The sequence below is a fragment of the Coregonus clupeaformis genome, chromosome 33 (assembly GCF_020615455.1).
Source record: "Coregonus clupeaformis isolate EN_2021a chromosome 33, ASM2061545v1, whole genome shotgun sequence".
Lineage (NCBI taxonomy): Eukaryota > Metazoa > Chordata > Actinopteri > Salmoniformes > Salmonidae > Coregonus > Coregonus clupeaformis.
Window position 1 is genome coordinate 18,440,065 of NC_059224.1, and position 20,330 is coordinate 18,460,394.

The 20,330-nt window shown below is 44.4% G+C and overlaps 1 protein-coding gene across 1 annotated transcript in view; it reads left to right on the plus strand.

Annotated features, from left to right (window-relative positions):
* Positions 1 to 20,330, plus strand: part of LOC121548690 (methylmalonyl-CoA mutase, mitochondrial) — an 83,482-nt gene that overhangs the window by 21,380 nt on the left and 41,772 nt on the right. The window contains 2 exon segments of the mRNA XM_045210045.1: positions 3,812 to 3,833; positions 7,132 to 7,245. Of these exon segments, the coding sequence (XP_045065980.1) occupies positions 3,812 to 3,833; positions 7,132 to 7,245 (136 nt within the window).

Consider the following 20,330-nt stretch of genomic DNA (forward strand, 5'->3'; position numbering starts at 1 on the left):
CAGTGTATCAAATACTTGTTCTCCCACTGTATGTGTATATATATATATATATATATATATATATATATATATCACCAGACATGTTACCCATTGAGCAAGTTTGGGATGCTGTGGATCGACGTGTACGACAGCGTGTTCCAGTTTCCACCAATATCCAGCAACTTCGCACAGTGGGACAACATCCCACAGGCCACAATCAACAGCCTGATCAACTCTATGCAAAGGAGATGTATTGCGCTGCATGAGGCAAATGGTGGTCACACCAGATACTGACTGGTTTTCTGATCCACGCCCCTACCTTTTTTTTTAACAGTATCTGTGACCAACAGATGCATATCTGTATTACAATTTATTTCAATTGACTGATTTCCTTATATGAACTGTAACTCAGTAAAGTCTTTGAAATTGTTGCGTTTATATTTTTGTTCAGTATGTATGTGTACAGTGAGGGGAAAAAAGTATTTGATCCCCTGCTGATTTTGTACGTTTGCCCACTGACAAAGAAATGATCAGTCTATAATTTTAATGGTAGGTTTATTTGAACAGTGAGAGAAAAATAAAAAATCCAGAATAACGCATGTCAAAAATGTTATAAATTGATTTGCATTTTAATGAGGGAAATAAGTATTTGACCCCCTCTCAATCAGAAAGATTTCTGGCTCCCAGGTGTCTTTTATACAGGTAACGAGCTGGGATTAGGAGCACACTCTTAAAGGGAGTGCTCCTAATCTCAGCTTGTTACTTGTATAAAAGGCACCTGTCCACAGAAGCAATCAATCAATCAATCAGATTCCAAACTCTCCACCATGGCCAAGACCAAAGAGCTCTCCAAGGATGTCAGGGCAAAGATTGTAGACCTACACAAGGCTAGAATGGTCTACAATACCATCGCCAAGCAGCTTGGTGAGAAGGTGACAACAGTTGGTGCAATTATTCGCAAATGGAAGAAACACAAAATAACTGTCAATCTCCCTCGGCCTGGGGCTCCATGCAAGATCTCACCTAGTGGAGTTGCAATGATCATGAGAACGGTGAGGAATCAGCCCAGAACTACACGGGAGGATCTTGTCAATGATCTCAAGGCAGCTGGGACCATAGTCACCAAGAAAACAATTGGTAACACACTATGCCGTGAAGGACTGAAATCCTGCAGCGCCCGCAAGGTCCCCCTGCTCAAGAAAGCACATATACAGGCCCGTCTGAAATTTGCCAATGAACATCTGAATGATTCAGAGGAGAACTGGGTGAAAGTGTTGTGGTCAGATGAGACCAAAATCGAGCTCTTTGGCATCAACTCAACTCGCTGTGTTTGGAGGAGGAGGAATGCTGCCTATGACCCCAAGAACACCATCCCCACCGTCAAACATGGAGGTGGAAACATTATGCTTTGGGGGTGTTTTTCTGCTAAGGGGACAGGACAACTTCACTGCATCAAAGGGACGATGGACGGGGCCATGTACCGTCAAATCTTGGGTGAGAACCTCCTTCCCTCAGCCAGGGAATTGAAAATGGGTTGTGGATGGGTATTCCAGCATGACAATGTCCCAAAACTCACGGCCACAGTTTCATCAGCTGTCCGGTAGCTGGTCTCAGATGATCCCGCAGGTGAAGAAGCCGGATGTGGAGGTCCTTGGCTGGCGTGGTTACACGTGGTCTGCGTTTGGGAAGCAAGTTGGACGTACTGCCAAATTCTCTAAAACAACGTTTGAAGCAGCTTATGGTAGAGAAATTAACATTCAGTTTTCTGGCAACAGCTCTAGTGGACATTCCTGTAGGCAGCATGCCAATTGCACGCTCCCTCAAAACATGAGACATCTGTGGCATTGTGTTGTGTGACAAAACTGCACATTTAAGAGTGGCCTTTTATTTTATTATTTAAGAGTGCCCCAGCACCTGTGTAATTATCATGCTGTTTAATCAGCTTCTTGATATGCCACACCTGTCAGGTGGATGGATTATCTTGGTAAAGGAGAAATGCTCACTAACAGTGATGTAATCATGTTTGTGCACGATATTTTAGAGAAAATACTATTTTTGTGCGTATGGAAAATCTCTACAATCTTTTATTTCACCTCATGAAACATGAGACCAACACTTTACATGTTGCATTTATATTTTTGTTTAGTATATATGCAGGCCGCCTATTGGGGAACCCTGACCTACAGTATGTGAAGATGTAATTTAAGACCCAGAGGAAGTAGCTGACATTGATGTGTAAGAGAGTCTAGTGCCAGTGGTCTCAATAGTCTGACTTCAGTCAGGGAGCTGTGGTTTAGTGTCATACCTTTACCTGTGGTCTCTTAGGTGTTTTCAACTGTCAGTTTCCACTCCAAAGAATATGTCTGATAAGTCTTGAAGCAGTACCCAGATAGTATAGTGATGTCATAGGTTTACATTTGTTATTCAAGGAAAAACTAAAAGCAGAAGTGACATAGTTGCGTTTTATTAGGTCTGGAAGACTGTTAAAACCAAGCACTCCTGCTGTGCATATCACTGTGTAGTTGAAAGCATTGTGGCGGTTGACCACAGTACTACCTGGAATTAGCTTTCATCTGTCCAGTTCTTTAATGTCACTAGAGAGGGAGATGAGACATCAGGGATCTGATCAACGGGTAGGAAAGAAAGCCTGTGTACCCAGTATCTCACCAGGAAGACCAGAGAGTTGGTCAACTCTTATCTAATGTGTGGTTCGAGCCCTGAATGCTGATTGGCTGAAAGCCCTGGTATATCAGACCGTATACCACGGGTATGACAAAATATTAATTTTTACTGCTCTATTTAAGATGCTAACCAGTTTATAATAGCAATAAGGCACCTTGGGTGTTTGTGGTATATTGCCAATATACCACGGCTAAGGGCTGTATCCAGGCACTCTGTGTTGCGTCGTGCATAAGAACAGCCCTTAGCTGTGGTATATTGGCCATATACCACACCCCCTTGGGCCTTATTTTAAATACACCCCATGAGGGCATGGTTGATGCATGACTTTCTGACTTGCTTTGTTTCCCCTCAGGATTCATGCATTTATAACTGCTTATGAATTGTAAAGTTTTGTTCCAGCCTCCCGGTATGAATATGCATTTATATAGCCCAAGCTGTGCTCAGAGGTATTAGGGAAATTAATTCCCATAGCCGCCATGCAGCGCTATCTATGCACGCATTAATTTTTAAAAGTGGGTATGTATTTGCACGGGAGCATGCTCACACAGACACACACACACACACACAATTCATCTATTTGCCTGTGGCATGTGGGTTAAGTGTTCTGCCCGGGAGCATATCAACAGAAGTCTGCTGGGAATTAAGTAGCATTTAGCGTCTTAGCGGTCTGTTTCCACAGCTGTAGTTTGGATCTTACATTCATCTTTGGCCTAGCGAAACCTGGCCAGCGGAAAGTAACAGACAGGCTCTGTGTGTGTGTATACACAGGTGCAGTTCTATATTATGAAACAGTCTGAGGCTTTGAAGTAAGGCAGTGATTTAAAGGAAAAGAGGATACCTAGTCAGTTGCACAGCTGAATGCATTCAACTGAAACGTGTCTTCCGCATTTAACCCAACCCCTCTGAATCAGAGAGGTGCGGGGAACTGCCTTAATCGATGTCCACGTCATCGGCACCCGGAGAGCAGTTGTTGGGGGTTAACTGCCTTGCTCAAGGGCAGAACGGCTGATTTTTCCACCTTGCCGGCTCAGGGATTTGAACCAGCAACCTTTCGGTAGTGCCTATAGTGTGTGGGGGTACTGAGAGATCTAGATAGATAGATGGATGATCTCTTATGTCCAGTTCTGTTTTTCTGTCATCTGAAATCCAGCAGCTCTCAAAAGTGTTCCAATGTAAAGTGCAGTCTTTTTGTGCTTTACACACACACACATAACGTACGGTCTCTCTAGCACGCACGCACGTACACTTTCACAAGCACACACACACACACTGAGCTCCGACCTCTCCTTCAAAGTGTTTGATCTGCTCGAGGATCCGAGGCTGTCCTTATCAGATGCCTGCACAGTGCCGGGTCCTGTGAACATAGTGGGGGCTGCTATTCAAGTTTTATTGTCAGATGCACAAGTACAGTGAAACGCTTAACTTGCAAACTCTACCCAACATTGCAGTTATCAGTATCAAAATAGTATAACTAATTAACGTTTAAAAAAAATTATATATATATATATATATATATAGAAAACACAAGAAATAAGAGAGGAAGCTATATACAGGGTCAGTGCCAGTACCACATTTACAATGTGAAGGGATAGTGGACTATTGTGTGTGTTTCTTGTGAACATGGCAGTGGTCGGCCTTGTTAGCACGCAAGGAGGCCCAGCCGTACTCTACTGCTTTGATGCGTGCTGAGAGAGGCGGAGGAGAGTTAGAGGGAGGAAAGGGAGAAGAGAGGAGGTGAGGCTCCGGTAGGAGCTCGTTGATCACAGTAAGGGTGGGTTACTTTTTATTCCCCTGCTTTATATTCCCTACATTTCCAAAGGGGTGCATGATATTATCTAGCCGCTAGCAGCAGCCAACAGCATGGGCTGGGGTTGACTCAGGAGAGATGGGGTGGAGTGTGTGTGCATGTGTAACCTTCCGGTTCGAACTCTTTTCTGAGGCAACCAATCAGCAGTCATGGACACGATGGTACTAGAGCACATTCAATCATTAAACACAGAAGTGTTAGTTGACTTATGGCTTCTCTCACACTCCATTAATTCCATCAGCATGAAGCAGTCTGATATATTATTCTTGTTTTGATCATAGTATTTTAACTTGCTTTCTTAATGCATATGAGCTCCATGTAAAATGATCAAAGACAAATGTACAATAACAATTACATAGAACAAATACCTCATAGACAACACATTCATTCACATACCTGGGACAGACAATAACATACACTGCAGTGTTTGTTGACTTATGGCTTCTCTCACACTTCTACAACAGAAAAGGATAAAAACTCTACAAAAATGTTGAACCTTCTATGTTTGGAGGGGGCGCACATGTTGAAAACAAGCTAGCTAACAGTGTACATGGCTAACAGGTCAAGAGCTAACATAGCTAACAAGTTAGCATGAAAACTCGGTTAAAACCACCATAATACACTTCACATTATGACAAACTAGAAGTCATCACATTGTATATTAGTTCATACATATCCTGTGTCAATTTGCATGTAATTATATCAAAAGAAAGTGCCTTTAACTGGAAAAGGAGTGGAGAACCATTTCCTACCTGCAATTAATTCCATCAGCATGAAACGGTCTGAGGGAAAATGGTGCGCAAAAATAATACAGCAGCTAGAGTGCAATACCTTCAAGCAACCACACGATGTCAGTCAAGTACCCATGAATGAAACCTGTCAATAGGAATAATTGAAGCCATAAGACCTACAGTGGGGAAAAAAAGTATTTAGTCAGCCACCAATTGTGCAAGTTCTCCCACTTAAAAAGATGAGAGAGGCCTGTAATTTTCATCATAGGTACACATCAACTATGACAGACAAAATGAGAAAAAAAAATCCAGAAAATCACATTGTAGGATTTTTAATGAATTTATTGGCATATGATGGTGGAAAATAAGTATTTGGTCAATAACAAAAGTTTCTCAATACTTTGTTATATACCCTTTGTTGGCAATGACACAGGTCAAACGTTTTCTGTAAGTCTTCACAAGGTTTTCACACACTGTTGCTGGTATTTTGGCCCATTCCTCCATGCAGATCTCCTCTAGAGCAGTGATGTTTTGGGGCTGTCGCTGGGCAACACAGACTTTCAACTCCCTCCAAAGATTTTCTATGGGGTTGAGATCTGGAGACTGGCTAGGCCACTCCAGGACCTTGAAATGCTTTTTTACGAAGCCACTCCTTCGTTGCCCGGGCGGTGTGTTTGGGATCATTGTCATGCTGAAAGACCCAGCCACGTTTCATCTTCAATGCCCTTGCTGATGGAAGGAGGGTTTCACTCAAAATCTCACGATACATGGCCCCATTCATTCTTTCCTTTACACGGATCAGTCGTCCTGGTCCCTTTGCAGAAAAAACAGCCCCAAAGCATGATGTTTCCAACCCCATGCTTCACAGTAGGTATGGTGTTCTTTGGATGCAACTCAGCATTCTTTGTCCTCCAAACATGACGAGTTGAGTTTTTACCAAAAAGTTATATTTTGGTTTCATCTGACCATATGACATTCTCCCAATCCTCTTCTGGATCATCCAAATGCACTTCAGACGGGCCTGGACATGTACTGGCTTAAGCAGGGGGACACGTCTCGCACTGCAGGATTTGAGTCCCCTGGCGGCGTAGTGTGTTACTGATGGTTGGCTTTGTTACTTTGGTCCCAGCTCTCTGCAGGTCATTCACTAGGTCCCCCGTGTGGTTCTGGGATTTTTGCTCACCGTTCTTGTGATCATTTTGACCCCACGGGGTGAGATCTTGCGTGGAGCCCCAGATCGAGGGAGATTATCAGTGGTCTTGTATGTCTTCCATTTCCTAATAATTGCTCCCACAGTTGATTTCTTCAAACCAAGCTGCTTACCTATTGCAGATTCAGTCTTGCCAGCCTGGTGCAGGTCTACAATTTTGTTTTTGGTGTCCTTTGACAGCTCTTTGGTCTTGGCCATTGTGAAGTTTGGAGTGTGACTGTTTGAGGTTGTGGACAGGTGTATTTTATACTGATAACAAGTTCAAACAGGTGCCATTAATACAGGTAACGAGTGGAGGACAGAGGAGCCTCTGAAAGAAGAAGTTACAGGTCTGTGAGAGCCAGAAATCTTGCTTGTTTGTAGGTGACCAAATACTTATTTTCCACCATAATTTGCAAATAAATTCATTAAAAATCCTACAATGGGATTTTCTGGATTTTTTTTCCTCAATTTGTCTGTCATAGTTGACGTGTACCTATGATGAAAATTACAGGCCTCTCTCATCTTTTTAAGTGGGAGAACTTGCACAATTGGTGGCTGACTAAATACTTTTTTTCCCCACTGTATTCAAAGATGGAACTCAATAACATGAATTCAATGCTTATGAAACTAATTTTGGCGAACTTCAGAAATAAAACAGAATATATTCTACTCTGTTACACGTGTGTGTGTTTGCCTCTGTCCCCTCTCTGACTGTGTGTTTCTCTGGTTGTGTCCCACAGGTTGAGGTGATTATTGGGGTGAATAAGTACCGTCTGGAGAAAGAGGAGTCCGTGGATGTGCTGGCTATCGACAACACCAACATACGCAACAAGCAGATCGACAAACTCAAGAAGGTCAGTGTCACACTCACCCCAAGACTCAATGTGTAAAAATGACCCAACCAGTCCTCGAGCCCTCTTACGTTCATTTCTCCAAATATGTACCTGCTGCTGGGCCTGGGAGGCAACACACACACACACACACACACACACACACACACAAACACGTATGCTCTGCTCTTTGGGCTTGGTAGACCCTTGGGTGGGTCAGTCAGAGAGCATAGATAAAGACCTGGCTCCACAGCAGTAGTATGATTGTCTAAATAGTCCTGACCTCTAAGGAACAGAAGAGATTCCTGGTAAGTACATGTCATATAACATAAGCCTGGTATTGTTGGCCTACAATGCTTCAATGCATCCAAAGCTAAGGCCGTGTTTTTCTTGACCTTGCTACATAATCCTAATCATACCAAAAGGATAACAACCTCTTGGAACCTGGGGAGATGTTGTTGTCTTGTTAGACAGACTATAGATATCTCATCAGTCTGACAACCTCTGACCTATAATAGTACAAATAGGTTTTCATATATATAATTTTTTTTTTTTTTAAGGGAGATGTATAAAGCTGACATAAAAGGTTAGACTTTGGATTGGTTAAACTTTGAAGTGCGAAGTCAAAGTTCAACTGAAATATTAAAAAGAATGATACCTTTATGCTTAAATTGTTTACAAGTTGTTTACATTACCCAGAATGCACTGGTCTTCCTTGAATCATTTTTATCTCTAGAAAGAGATGAGGAAAGGTTAGATAAAGAAATTAAATGGAGGAAGGCGTTTGTAACAACTCCATAGCCAACTGTGGTTCAGTATACAACAAACAGTTGCTTATGATATTGCAATGTATGGGGTTCCCCCCATAATAACACCTGTTTCTCTAAATAAGAGCATTTTGCTAAATGTAGGAAGAGGAATAGAAAGATCAAAAGCCCTAGCTCCAGAGCAATGGTTGGATAGTCAAAGGGGATTCAATGCTCAGATAACACTGCTGCAACGTACGGCGTCTGTTACGTACTATGTCTGTTCGTGTGGTTTCAATAGACACCCAAAGTTACTGCTGAGTACAACTAATGCAGCCTCAAATCTGACCGCCCGGGTCTGTGGCGCAACTGATCCCCGCATTAGCTTGTCGAGCTAAAGCTAATGTATTACCTCATGGTGCTAACACAAGTCTTCACTCCCCATGGTACAAATGTATCTTCCTCCTAAAAGAGATTCTAATCTTTAGAAGATATTTAGGTTAAACCAAAAGGTGCTATAAACACAGCTAACTGTTGATTGTCACATTGATAATGCACCATATCTCCCCTTAGGAACCAGAGAGTGATACCTCTCCACGCATCTCTAGTAGAATCCCTAGTCAGAAAGGACACATTATTCTTGTTCAAAATCCCCCATCTCTTGATCCACTAGTTTGAAGGAACAAATGATTTCCTCTAACTGTAGTTTCCCCCAAACGACCGGCTCATCTAAGGGATATGAGATAATAACAGGGGCCTCAATCACAGGAAAGACAAAAATGGAGACTAAATCCCACAACACATACTTAACATACAGATGTCTAGGTAAGCCATCATCATAATATATAATTTTTTCTTCACTGATTAGCGCATCGGGACCCACTAAAGGACACATTTTCCAGATTTTTCTGAAAGTAGTAGAATATAAACATTTTGTGTTCCATATTTCCGAGAACAATCGATGCATTGAACTGCAAGTAGAGGTTCTGAAAAGTTATCTATATCGTCATTCTTAATTACCGGCTTTCCTGGAAAGGGACATTTTCTTTCTTCTCCTGATTGTGTTTGCTATAGTCATAAATATGGCTGGCTGGTATTTGTTACAATTGGATTTGTATTCTGTCATCTTCACTTTGACTACAGATGGCAATTGGAAGCGGATTTACCTCATTTTGTACTGTATTATGAACATTATCATCTTCTCTCTTTCCCTGATCCTGTGATTCTAATGCTTCTAACAGCTGACATACACTGAGTGTACAAAACATTATGAACATTATGGTTTTTCCATGACAGTCTGACCAGGTGAAAGCTATGATCCCTTATTGATGTCACTTGTTAAATCCACTTCAATCAGTGTAGATGAAGGGGAGGAGACAGGTTAAATAATGATTTTTAAGGCTTGAGACAATTGAGACATGGATTGTGTGTGTGCGCCATTCAGAGGTGAGGAGGGGCATTATTTAAGATACTCTTTGAAAAGGTAGGGTTTCAGGTGCTCTCGGAAGATGGGCAGGGACTCTGCTGTCCTAGATTCAGGGGGAAGCTGGTTCCACCATTGGAGTTCGATGACAGAGTGGAATGCTTTCGACACCTTGTAGTCCATGCCCCAACGAATTGAGGCTGTTCTGAGGGCAAAAGGGGGTGTAGCTCAGTATTGTTACTAATGTTTTGTACACTCAGTGTATGTTCAGATGGGTTACTCTGCTTTTTTAACTCGCTTGTTTCAAGATCACTCTCCTTCCGATTGGCCTGGAGTGAGAGATGGTCAAGAAATAGAGGAAATACAGATATGAAAGTCAACATTTTCATCTTCTTTAAAGGCCCATTGCAGTAAAAAATTAACGTTTTATTAACGTTCTGAGAATGGAAATTATAGGTTATTTGAAGGTAATTAAATAATGTTCTGAAAACATTTTCAATAAGACTTTTAAAGAAGAAGTTTACCCAAAATCCAGAAACACCCAAATGATTCCATACATTGAAACTAGTTCAGTGGAGTTTTCCCTCTCCTCCTCTCTCTCCCTGTAGTGCTGTACTGAAACAGCTGTAAAAACAGGTCACGTGACTCTTGACATTGCTGGATGCAGGCCTCGCTCTTCTCCGTTGCCAGTGAATTAATGAATCAGAAATCCGCGAAGTGTGGACAAATTTGTTGTTTTATTGAAAGAATACGGACAAATTAGCTGTTCTTCGCTCCGGTACTGCTTGCCGTGTGTTAGCAGAGAGTCTTTGACAATTTTTTGGGGCCTTCCTCTTACACCTGGATCTGGCGCAGTGTCAAAATACAAAGGTGCATTTGGGAAGAGAAAGCGACAAAGCAAGCATGCAGAGGTATGTAGCCTAGCCTGATTCTTGACGTTCTAGGTGTTCTAATTGTGTTATTACCATTGCACCATATTATGTAGACATATAGGCCTAGGTGCTCTACAGGTCAGCATAGGTGCTCTATGTATTTATGACCGGGGGGGTTGAGAGATAATAGACATTGTGTCACCTTACATTGCAGAATAGAATATCCCAAAAACATTGTTATAAATAAACATAGGCTATATAATGTTTTGGGCTGATGTGAAAACATAAACCCACTAACGGTGCCGCTCCTGATGAGCGACCATTCAGTAAAGTAAAGTAGGTCTTTACTCGTTAGCTAACTGTCATTTTGGCCAAGCTGGAACAGGGGTGCATCTCCAATTTGTTTTCGGAAAACTTAAAAAAATAAGTTTATGTGGGCAGCAAAATCCCTGTGGTCGCAAAATCAAAGTAACTGCTCATCGTCATTACGTTCCTCCATATCTGTAAGAATTGTAGTCACGTGTTTGAATTGTCTGCAGCACAAACATTCCTAATTCGCAGCATTTGAGCGCAATTGCCACAACTGCACCACCAGTCTGTGCTGATCCTGGGGATTGGTTGGGGCTGTGGCCCTGCTACTGCTATGGCTTCGGTGGCTAGAGCGGTGGGGGACATCTGAAGCTCAGTTTGCCTCAATTCTTCGTCCAAACACTCAGGCTGAAATAAATACAGTTTGACGACACCATCGGTGCCCCTTCAGTAGTTTTCTTCATCACTCAAGAGTATTTGGTCGTCAGACATATTTGTAATTTAGGTTGTTGTTTACTTTGTATAACTAATGTGTAACGCTGTCTTCACTTCTCCGCCCAATTTTCTTTTGCAGTTTCTACGTAGCAGGGATCCCCTGAGAGCGCACATGCACAGTTGTTACCAATCTACACTGCTGTGACAGTCGGCTACATAAAATAATGGCAAATGTTTTCGGTGAAAAAGTACACATTTCCTGACTCAAAACCGATAGTACTTTTGACAAAAATAGCTCATTCGGCCGTACGCTTTCAATAAAACAACACATTTGTCTACACTTTCTGAATCATCATGAATTCACTGGCAACGGAGCAGAGCAAGGCCTGCATCCAGCAACGTCACGTGGCCCGCTTTTGCAGCCGTTTCAGTACAGCACTACAGCGAGCGAAAGGGGGAGAGGGAAAACTCCACTAAACTAGTTTCAATGTATAGAATCCCTTGGGAGTTTCTGGGTAAACTTCTCCTTTAATAACACTACTAGCTTAGTTTGGGCTACCTGTTTTGAACTCCAAGCACAGAAAGGACACATGAAATGAATTTGCTTAGGCATTAATCAAGCAAACACATGTATTTTTTGTGGCACAGCGTCAGTGAGATTCAAACCTATGATCTTCTATTCATGGAATTAGTCCGCTGCGCCACCAGGATGGAGCCCATTTCAAAGGAAACTAGCACTCATTAAGAGTGTGGCCAATTAGTGGGCGCGTCCAACACACCTGAACATACTTAACAAGATAGAGAGAGTTTTGTTAATGCTGAGAACGGAATGTAAATGTTTTTAAATAACATTCTTATAACGTTCTTTGACGTTACTAATATATTCTTGTGGTTTTCATGGAAAGTTTTCTTAATGTTCTGAGAACATGACTTCAAATGGAACCATGAGGAAGCCTGTAGAAAATGTTATGCTGAAGTACTGAAATTCCCACAGAAATTCCCACAGAAGAACGTTGTTTGTTAACGTTCTCTGAACAATTTGAGAACATGACTTTAAATAGAACCATTAGGAAACATTATACTGAAGTACTGAAATTCCCATCTAAGAAACATATGGTTCTCAGAAAGTTATATGCTAGCTGGGTATTCTGCACCATTCCCAGAATGTTGTGGAAAGATTGTATGCAAAATAACCTTAGGACAACCACGCTCTAAGAAAGATATGGTTCTCAGAACGTTATGTGCTAGCTGGGTAGTCTACGGTCAACTGTCTATCCTGCCCTCTATCCAAATCAAATCAAATCAAATCAAATTGTATTGGTCACATGCGCCGAATACAACAGGTGCAGACATTACAGTGAAATGCTTACTTACAGCCCTTAACCAACAGTGCATTTATTTTTAACAAAAAAAGTAAAAATAAAACAACAACAAAAAAAGTGTTGAGAAAAAAAGAGTAGAAGTAAAATAAAAAAACAGTAGGGAGGCTATATATACAGGGGGGTACCGGTGCAGAGTCAATGTGCGGGGGCACCGGCTAGTTGAGATATTTGAAGTAGTATGTACATGTGGGTAGAGTAAAAGTGACTATACATAAATAATTAACGGAGTAGCAGCAGCGTAAAAAGGATGGGGTGGGGGGGCAGTGCAAATAGTCCGGGTAGCCATGATTAGCTGTTCAGGAGTCTTATGGCTTGCGGGTAGAAGCTGTTGAGAAGTCTTTTGGACCTAGACTTGGCACTCCGGTACCGCTTGCCGTGTGGTAGCAGGGAGAACAGTCTATGACTAGGGTGGCTGGAGTCTTTGACAATTTTGAGGGCCTTCCTCTGACACCGCCTGGTATAGAGGTCCTGGATGGCAGGAAGCTTGGCCCCAGTGATGTACTGGGCCGTACGCACTACCCTCTGTAGTGCCTTGCGGTCGGAGGCCAAGCAGTTGCCATACCAGGCGGTGATGCAACCAGTCAGGATGCTCTCGATGGTGCAGCTGTAGAATTTTTTTGAGGATCTGAGGACCCATGCCAAATCTTTTCAGTCTCCTGAGGGGAATAGGCTTTGTCGTGCCCTCTTCACGACTGTCTTGGTGTGTTTGGACCATGATAGTTCGTTGGTGATGTGGACACCAAGGAACTTGAAGCTCTCAACCTGTTCCACTACAGCCCCGTCGATGAGAATGGGGGCGTGCTCAGTCCTCTTTTTTTTTCCTGTAGTCCACAATCATCTCCTTTGTCTTGGTCACGTTGAGGGAGAGGTTGTTGTCCTGGCACCACACGGCCAGGTCTCTGACCTCCTCCCTATAGGCTGTCTCATCGTTGTCGGTGATCAGGCCTACCACTGTTGTGTCGTCGGCAAACTTAATGATGGGCTATCAATCAATCAATCAATTTTATTTTATATAGCCCTTCTTACATCAGCTAATATCTCGAAGTGCTGTACAGAAACCCAGCCTAAAACCCCAAACAGCTAGTAATGCAGGTGTAGAAGCACGGTGGCTAGGAAAAACTCCCTAGAAAGGCGAAAGCCTAGGAAGAAACCTAGAGAGGAACCAGGCTATGAGGGGTGGCCAGTCCTCTTCTGGCTGTGCCGGGTGGAGATTATAACAGAACCATGCCAAGATGTTCAAAAATGTTCATAAGTGACAAGCATGGTCAAATAATAATCAGGAATAAATCTCAGTTGGCTTTTCATAGCCGATCATTAAGAGTTGAAAACAGCAGGTCTGGGACAGGTAGGGGTTCCATAACCGCAGGCAGAACAGTTGAAACTGGAATAGCAGCAAGGCCAGGCGGACTGGGGACAGCAAGGTGTCATCATGCCCGGTAGTCCTGACGTATGGTCCTAGGGCTCAGGTTCTCAGAGAGAAAGAGAGAACGAGAGAATTAGAGAGAGCATACTTAAATTCACACAGGACACTGGATAAGACAGGAGAAGTACTCCAGGTATAACCAACTAACCCCAGCCCCCCTATCCATAGTGGTAGGTGGATCGTTTGTCCAGATCTGCAATAGGTTAACTAGCAATCATACCATATATAAAATCATTCAAATCTGCACCAATTTTCAATATAAATCCACAAGATAGAGGAATAGCTGATCGGCAGCTGAGAGGCCAGGCGCATCATTGTGCATGAAAGAACAGTGAAGACACGCAGCTCAAAAAGCTCCCCTATTTATATTTATTAGGGACAATAAAAGTATGCAATGAATAATGCATTATTGTTTTCAAGTGTACAATTGAGTAAAATACTACTCTAGGCTGTAAACTGCAGTGAAAATGTCATTTGATTAATGGCACAAAAGCCCTGTTATTTGAGTGTTTCATTAATTAATTCCATTTGAATCAGTTGTGGGTGTACTCTCGACAGATTCTAGAAAGGCACAGTAGCAGGCCAGTCTAGCTGTATTTTTACTTCTGATAGTGATGCGCTGTCTGTTGCAGATCATCATTCTCCCAAGTCGTCCTATGGCCACATAGGCCTATGCTCCCAGCAGGCCCAGTTATTCAGGAAAGTTTAACACCGTTCTGCCTCCTTTCCGATCCGAGTGGCTATTCCTCCACGTAGAACCTAACGCTTCAATATAGCCTAAATATTTGTCATTTAACTTTTTTAATGTATTACCTTTTTATGTGTGGCATAAACACAACTAGTCACAATGTTTTGATCTGATTAGGCTACTTCAAAAGTCTCCTATAAGTTACTTGCTCAAGTTCACGCTAATATAACACCATAAAGTTTAATAACATTCGGAGATTGCCAAACCAAGCCTTCAATACTGAGTAGGAAGGGATGTATTTTCTGTTTGTCGAGATTGACACACTCTACTTCATTGTGGTGTTGAAAAAGCAAACCATGATGAAGCGCTCAAAGTCAGTAATCGGTATGCAGTTATGCGTTGCTTATTGGTTGTGTGTGGTGCATTGGCACAGAAACCTGTTGGTGGAAAAGTTGTTGCATATATTTTATATAATTATAAATACAGGATCAAAATGTTGAAAATCTGATTTCGCCCTAGCTGGTCATTGTCTGCAGCTGGCTCTAATCGTAGTGTAATGATACAGGCGAGGAGAGTGATCTCGTCCATGGTCATTGGCGAACCTTCAACCTTCTGGCCCGTTATCCCTGCGTGGCATCGACTGTGCCACAAAACCATGCTGAAGTGCTAAAGTCGATATCCACGTTTATAAACACAGGGTTGCTACAATTATTGTTATTTATGGTGGCAATAAAACATTGAGTCAATTTTATGACTTGGGAGGGTGTGCACATTATTTTTACAGTACAAGGGGAGGGTCATGTGAATTTCTTTTTTATTACACCTTTACAACCCTCCCCAGTACATTTCAAACTGTCCCTTAGTGTAACAGCTGTTTTGAAAAGACTGCTTGAAATGTCAGTTTTGTTGGGATGGAGTTGTTGCCTGCCTGGTGACATCAACAATAAGAAAGTGTTCCAAACCTCTCTGCCAATTACAGCTAGTTTTCATTTTTCCCCTCGCCACTCAGAACACTTCCGGACAGTCCTAGCAGAATTCTTGCTTGAGAAATTGCTCTTTGCTAAGAAGCTATTTTTGACAATTTTAATTGAAAACAATCACAGTAAGGTAGTTAATTGTTACCCAGAAATTATACATATATTTTTAAACAGCTACATTGGACCTTTTAAAGGAAGAGAAAAAACATAAGATTTTCACCTCTCTCCCTCTTTCTGTTGGATTCAGTTCAGAGAGCTCATTTAGACAGATTTCAGTTTTGAATTTTATGTTCAAATGTTGAACATAAAAAAAAAAAATTAAAAAATTATTCAACGTTTTTCCAACCGTGTCACCTCAAGCACATGCCAGCAATGATGATGGTTCATGTATGTAATATTATGTGAGTGGGTCCGGAAGGAGGCAATCATGTGTAGAGGCTTACTGACAAGAAGACGTTTGTGTACCTATGTCCGTGGGCCACAGTATAATTCATTTCTCTCTGCCTCTCCTTGAAGGTCACTTAGCATTGGAAAAGAGCTACACGGCTGATCAGGTATAGAGAGGCAGTCTGGCCAGGGTAATGTAAATTACCAAATGTTTTGTCTATGGTGAGTTATCCCCTCAGGCTTTAGACAGGCCTCGGAACCAATCATATTCTTATACAGGTTTAGGACATTTTCATAGAAAGATGGGCAAGGGAGAAGAGAGGGGGAGGGAGGAGCAGGAGATAAGAGTGGGGGGCGGGGGAGAGGGAGTGAGAGGAAAGGAGGGTTGGAGGGGGAATGAAGGAGGGAAAATTAGAAGATATGAAGAGGAGAGTTGGAGGGAGAAGAGAGGAGAGCGAAAGGGAGAACATAGGAAAGGAGATTCTCTTTAGGGCTCGTCTGTGTTCTTGGACCAACTCAGTGGCCTTGTGGTTAGTGTCTGCTCTGAGATTGGAAAGTTGGGAGTTTGATCCCCGGCCAAGTCATACCAAAGACTGTAAAAATGGGACCCAATGCATCTCAGCTTGGCACTCAGCATAAAGGAGAGAGATTGGGGGTAAGGCCCTGCGATAGACTAGCGTCCTGTTCAGGGGGTGTACTTGTACATCAAATTGCCTCACACTATAGAAACAGGAGATAGGCTCCTGCTCCTATGAGCCAAGGCTACTGTACTTACTTATGTTCTCTTGACTATGAAGTATTGATTGTTGTCGTCTGATGTCATGAGATGTCTTACATAAAGGATCTTCAGAGAAGAGGAGTCCATACCAGTGCTTCCTTATTAAGGCATCTCAGATGTTGAATATGAAGCATTGTTAGTAGTTTCCTGTGTGATCAAATGTCTTGATTGGTACTGCATCCTCGAGACAGTGTAAGTGAATCCTTTGTCAGACTGGGTTTAGGATAATATATTCATTTAGCAGCAGCGCACCGAATAGAATTGGATGGCGATGTCATTGAGATCGAGATCAAATTAAACTGTCCTCGATTTTCAGATGAGTTTCAAAGGAAGAGAAAATAATGAAATGTTTATGCATTTTTGAGTAAATGTCCTTTAAAAAATATGTTCTCCATCCAATTGGCAACAGATGTTCATGCGAATATAAAAACAATCTCCATAAAAACAATCTGCATAAAAACAATCTGTCACGGTTCAGACAGACGACAAGAGGACCACAATTGCGTCACACCAGAAAGTTTATTAAAACTTAAGGGAAAAGGGAAGTAGGGAGTGAGTGAAGGCTCCAGGGGTTATCCCGTCCAATGTGCTGGGTCTGTGCCCCCCCCCAGTGGCAGCGGTGCGTCCGATGACGCCGGTGGTTGGTGGTCCAGAAGTCCTGGGGGGGGAGGAAACACAGACACAACGGGGCGGATGAAACAAGGCAGAAGTACAGTTCAAGGGAAATCCAAATACGTTGTAGCAAGGCAGAAGGCTGGTCAGAGTTACCGGGGGTCGAAGAGTAGTCAGGAGTCGTAATGGCAGAAAGCAGGTCTGGTTTTCCTGGGGCAGAAGAGTATCCAAGAATCAGGCAGGTCCGGGGGTCACAAAACAAGGGTGAGCCAGAAGCGCGAGCACACAGGTTCGGGTGTGAGCTTTGCAGACGATCTGACAAAGGAGAGCTGAGAGACAGGACTTTAAATACTGGGAGAGGTTAGTGGGTAATGCAGCGCAGCTGGCAGAGTAATTAGAGCCGAGCAGAGCAGGGACAGGTGGAGCTCGTTAGGCTGAGTAGAGAGAGAGAGATGAGCAGAGTGGAAGATAGTGGAAACACATTAAGGTGGTAACCCGGTGGAGTGAGAGGGCTCATGACAGAACCCCCCAAGGGACGGCCCCAGAAGTCCCAAGAGCAACACCACGCCGGGCGGGAGGAGGGGAGCCGGAGGAGGGCTAGAACTCCTCCGAACGGTCCGAGCGAACGCCCTCATCCTCGGAGGAAGCCGGAGGGCCGTGGTCGGGAGATGGGACAGGTCCCGAGACAGGATCAGGCACAGGACAGGAAGCCGAGCGGGCAGGACGGTTAGGGATCCCTCTGGGGCGGCCCCTACGGATTGCAGGTTGATCAGGATGCCGTTGGTGGAAGGCGGTGATGAGAGTCCTATCCACAATCCGACTAGCTGGCACCCAGGTCCTTTCCTCAGGTCCATAGCCCTCCCAGTCAATGAGGTACTGGAGACCCCTACCCCTCCGTCTGGACCGAAGCAGGCGGCGGACGGTGTAAACCAGACCACCATCGACGAGCCGTGGAGGAGGAGGACAAGGCGCAGCAGGGACCAGCGGACTCTCATGAATGGGCTTAATCTTAGACACATGGAAAGTGGGGTGCACCCTCATGGAATTAGGCAGTTGGAGCCGGACAGCAGTTGGGCTAATCACTCTTATGATAGGGAATGGGCCAATGAACCGAGGTGCCAACTTCTGCGACTCCACCCTGAGTGGCAGGTTCCTTGACGACAACCACACCCTTTGACCAACATGGTAGGTGGGAGCAGGGATTCTCCGACGGTTGGCCCCGGTAGTGTAGCTGGCAACGGATCTGAGAAGTGTGGCTCGGGCCTGTGACCAGGTGCGGCGACATCGACGGGCAAACGCAAGTGCAGATGGGCAAGTAACCTCCCCTTCCTGACTGGCAAATAGAGGAGGCTGGTATCCATAAACACATTGGAAAGGGGACATACCGATGGCAGAGCAGGTCAGAGAATTGTGTGCGTACTCCACCCATGTCAATTGCTGCGACCAGGAGTGGGGGTTGCGTGAAGTCATGCATCGCAGTGCCTTCTCGAGCTCCTGATTTGCCCGCTCTGACTGCCCATTGGATTGGGGATGGAATCCGGAAGTCAGACTGACTGTGGCTCCCAGCAGGTGACAGAACTCCTTCCAAAAAGCGGAGGAGAATTGTGGACCACGGTCAGAAACTACATCCTTTGGCAGTCCGTGGATCCGGAAGACGTGTTCCAGGACCACCTGGGCGGTCTCCTTGGCGGTTGGGAGCTTGGGGAGGGGAATGAAGTGTGCCATCTTGCTGAATCGGTCAACTATGGTGAGAATGACGGTCTTGCCCCTTGAAGGGGGCAGCCCCGTGACAAAGTCAAGGGCGATGTGAGACCAGGGACGTCTGGGCACAGGCAGGGGCTGCAGCAATCCGGCTGGGGGCTGGCAGGACGACTTGTGTTGGTTGCAGATGGGGCAGGCTTGGGACGAATTCCCGTACATCCTTTCTCAGAGCGGGCCACCAGAACCTCTGGGCGAGCAGGTTGTAAGTGCGGGTGGAGCCAGGGTGACAAGCTAGGCGGGAGTCATGTCCCCACTGAACGACCTGGGACCTTAGGTTTTCGGGGACAAAAGGCGGTCAGCTGGGCAAGTGCTGGGACCGGGCTGGTTACGGAGAGCTTCCAGCACCTGTTCCTCAACAGCCCAGGTCAGAGCTGCTACGATGCAGGGACTTGGCAGAATCGACACAGGATCCTTGGAGGGGTTGTCATCCTTCTGGAATTGACGGGAGAGGGCGTCTGGCTTGGTGTTGCGTGATCCAGGCCGGTATGACAGAGTGAAATTAAACCTGGTGAAGAACAGGGCCCAGCGGGACTGCCTGGAGTTCAACCGTTTGGCCGTGCGGATGTACTCCAAGTTCTTATGATCGGTCCAAACGAGAAATGGAATGGTGGACCCCTCCAGCCAGTGACGCCACTCCTCCAAGGCAAGCTTCACAGCCAGCAGCTCTCGGTTCCCTATGTCGTAATTGCACTCAGAGGGGGACAACCGACGTGAGAAAAAGGCACAGGGATGGAGCTTCCTATCCTCCGCAGCCCACTGAGAAATCACAGCACCAACTCCCACATCCGAGGCGTCCACCTCCACAATGAATTGCCGGTCCACGTCAGGCATCTGGAGGATGGGAGCGGAGGTGAACCTTACCTTGAGGGTACTGAAGGCCTTGTCGGCTGCTGGGGTCCAGGTGAAGGGTTGCTTGGTGCTGGTTAGAGCAGTGAGAGGGGCAGCAACGGTACTGTAGTTCCGGATAAACTTTCTATAGAAGTTAGCAAACCCCAGAAACTGTTGCAGCTTCTTTCTGTTCTCCGAACTGGCCATGACGTGACTGCTGATACTTTGGCAGGATCCATTTGGATACTTCCCTCTGCCACTATGTACCCCAGGAAGGCCACTGTCTTGACGTGAAACTCACACTTCTCTGCCTTGGCGTAGAGGGAATTCTCCAGAAGACGATGAAGGACTTGCTGGACATGGCGGGTGTGTTCAGACAGGTTTCTGGAGTAGATTAAGATGTCATCCAGGTAAACGAAGACAAACTTGTTTAACATGTCCCGCAGTACATCATTCACTAGAGCCTGGAACACAGCAGGAGCATTGGT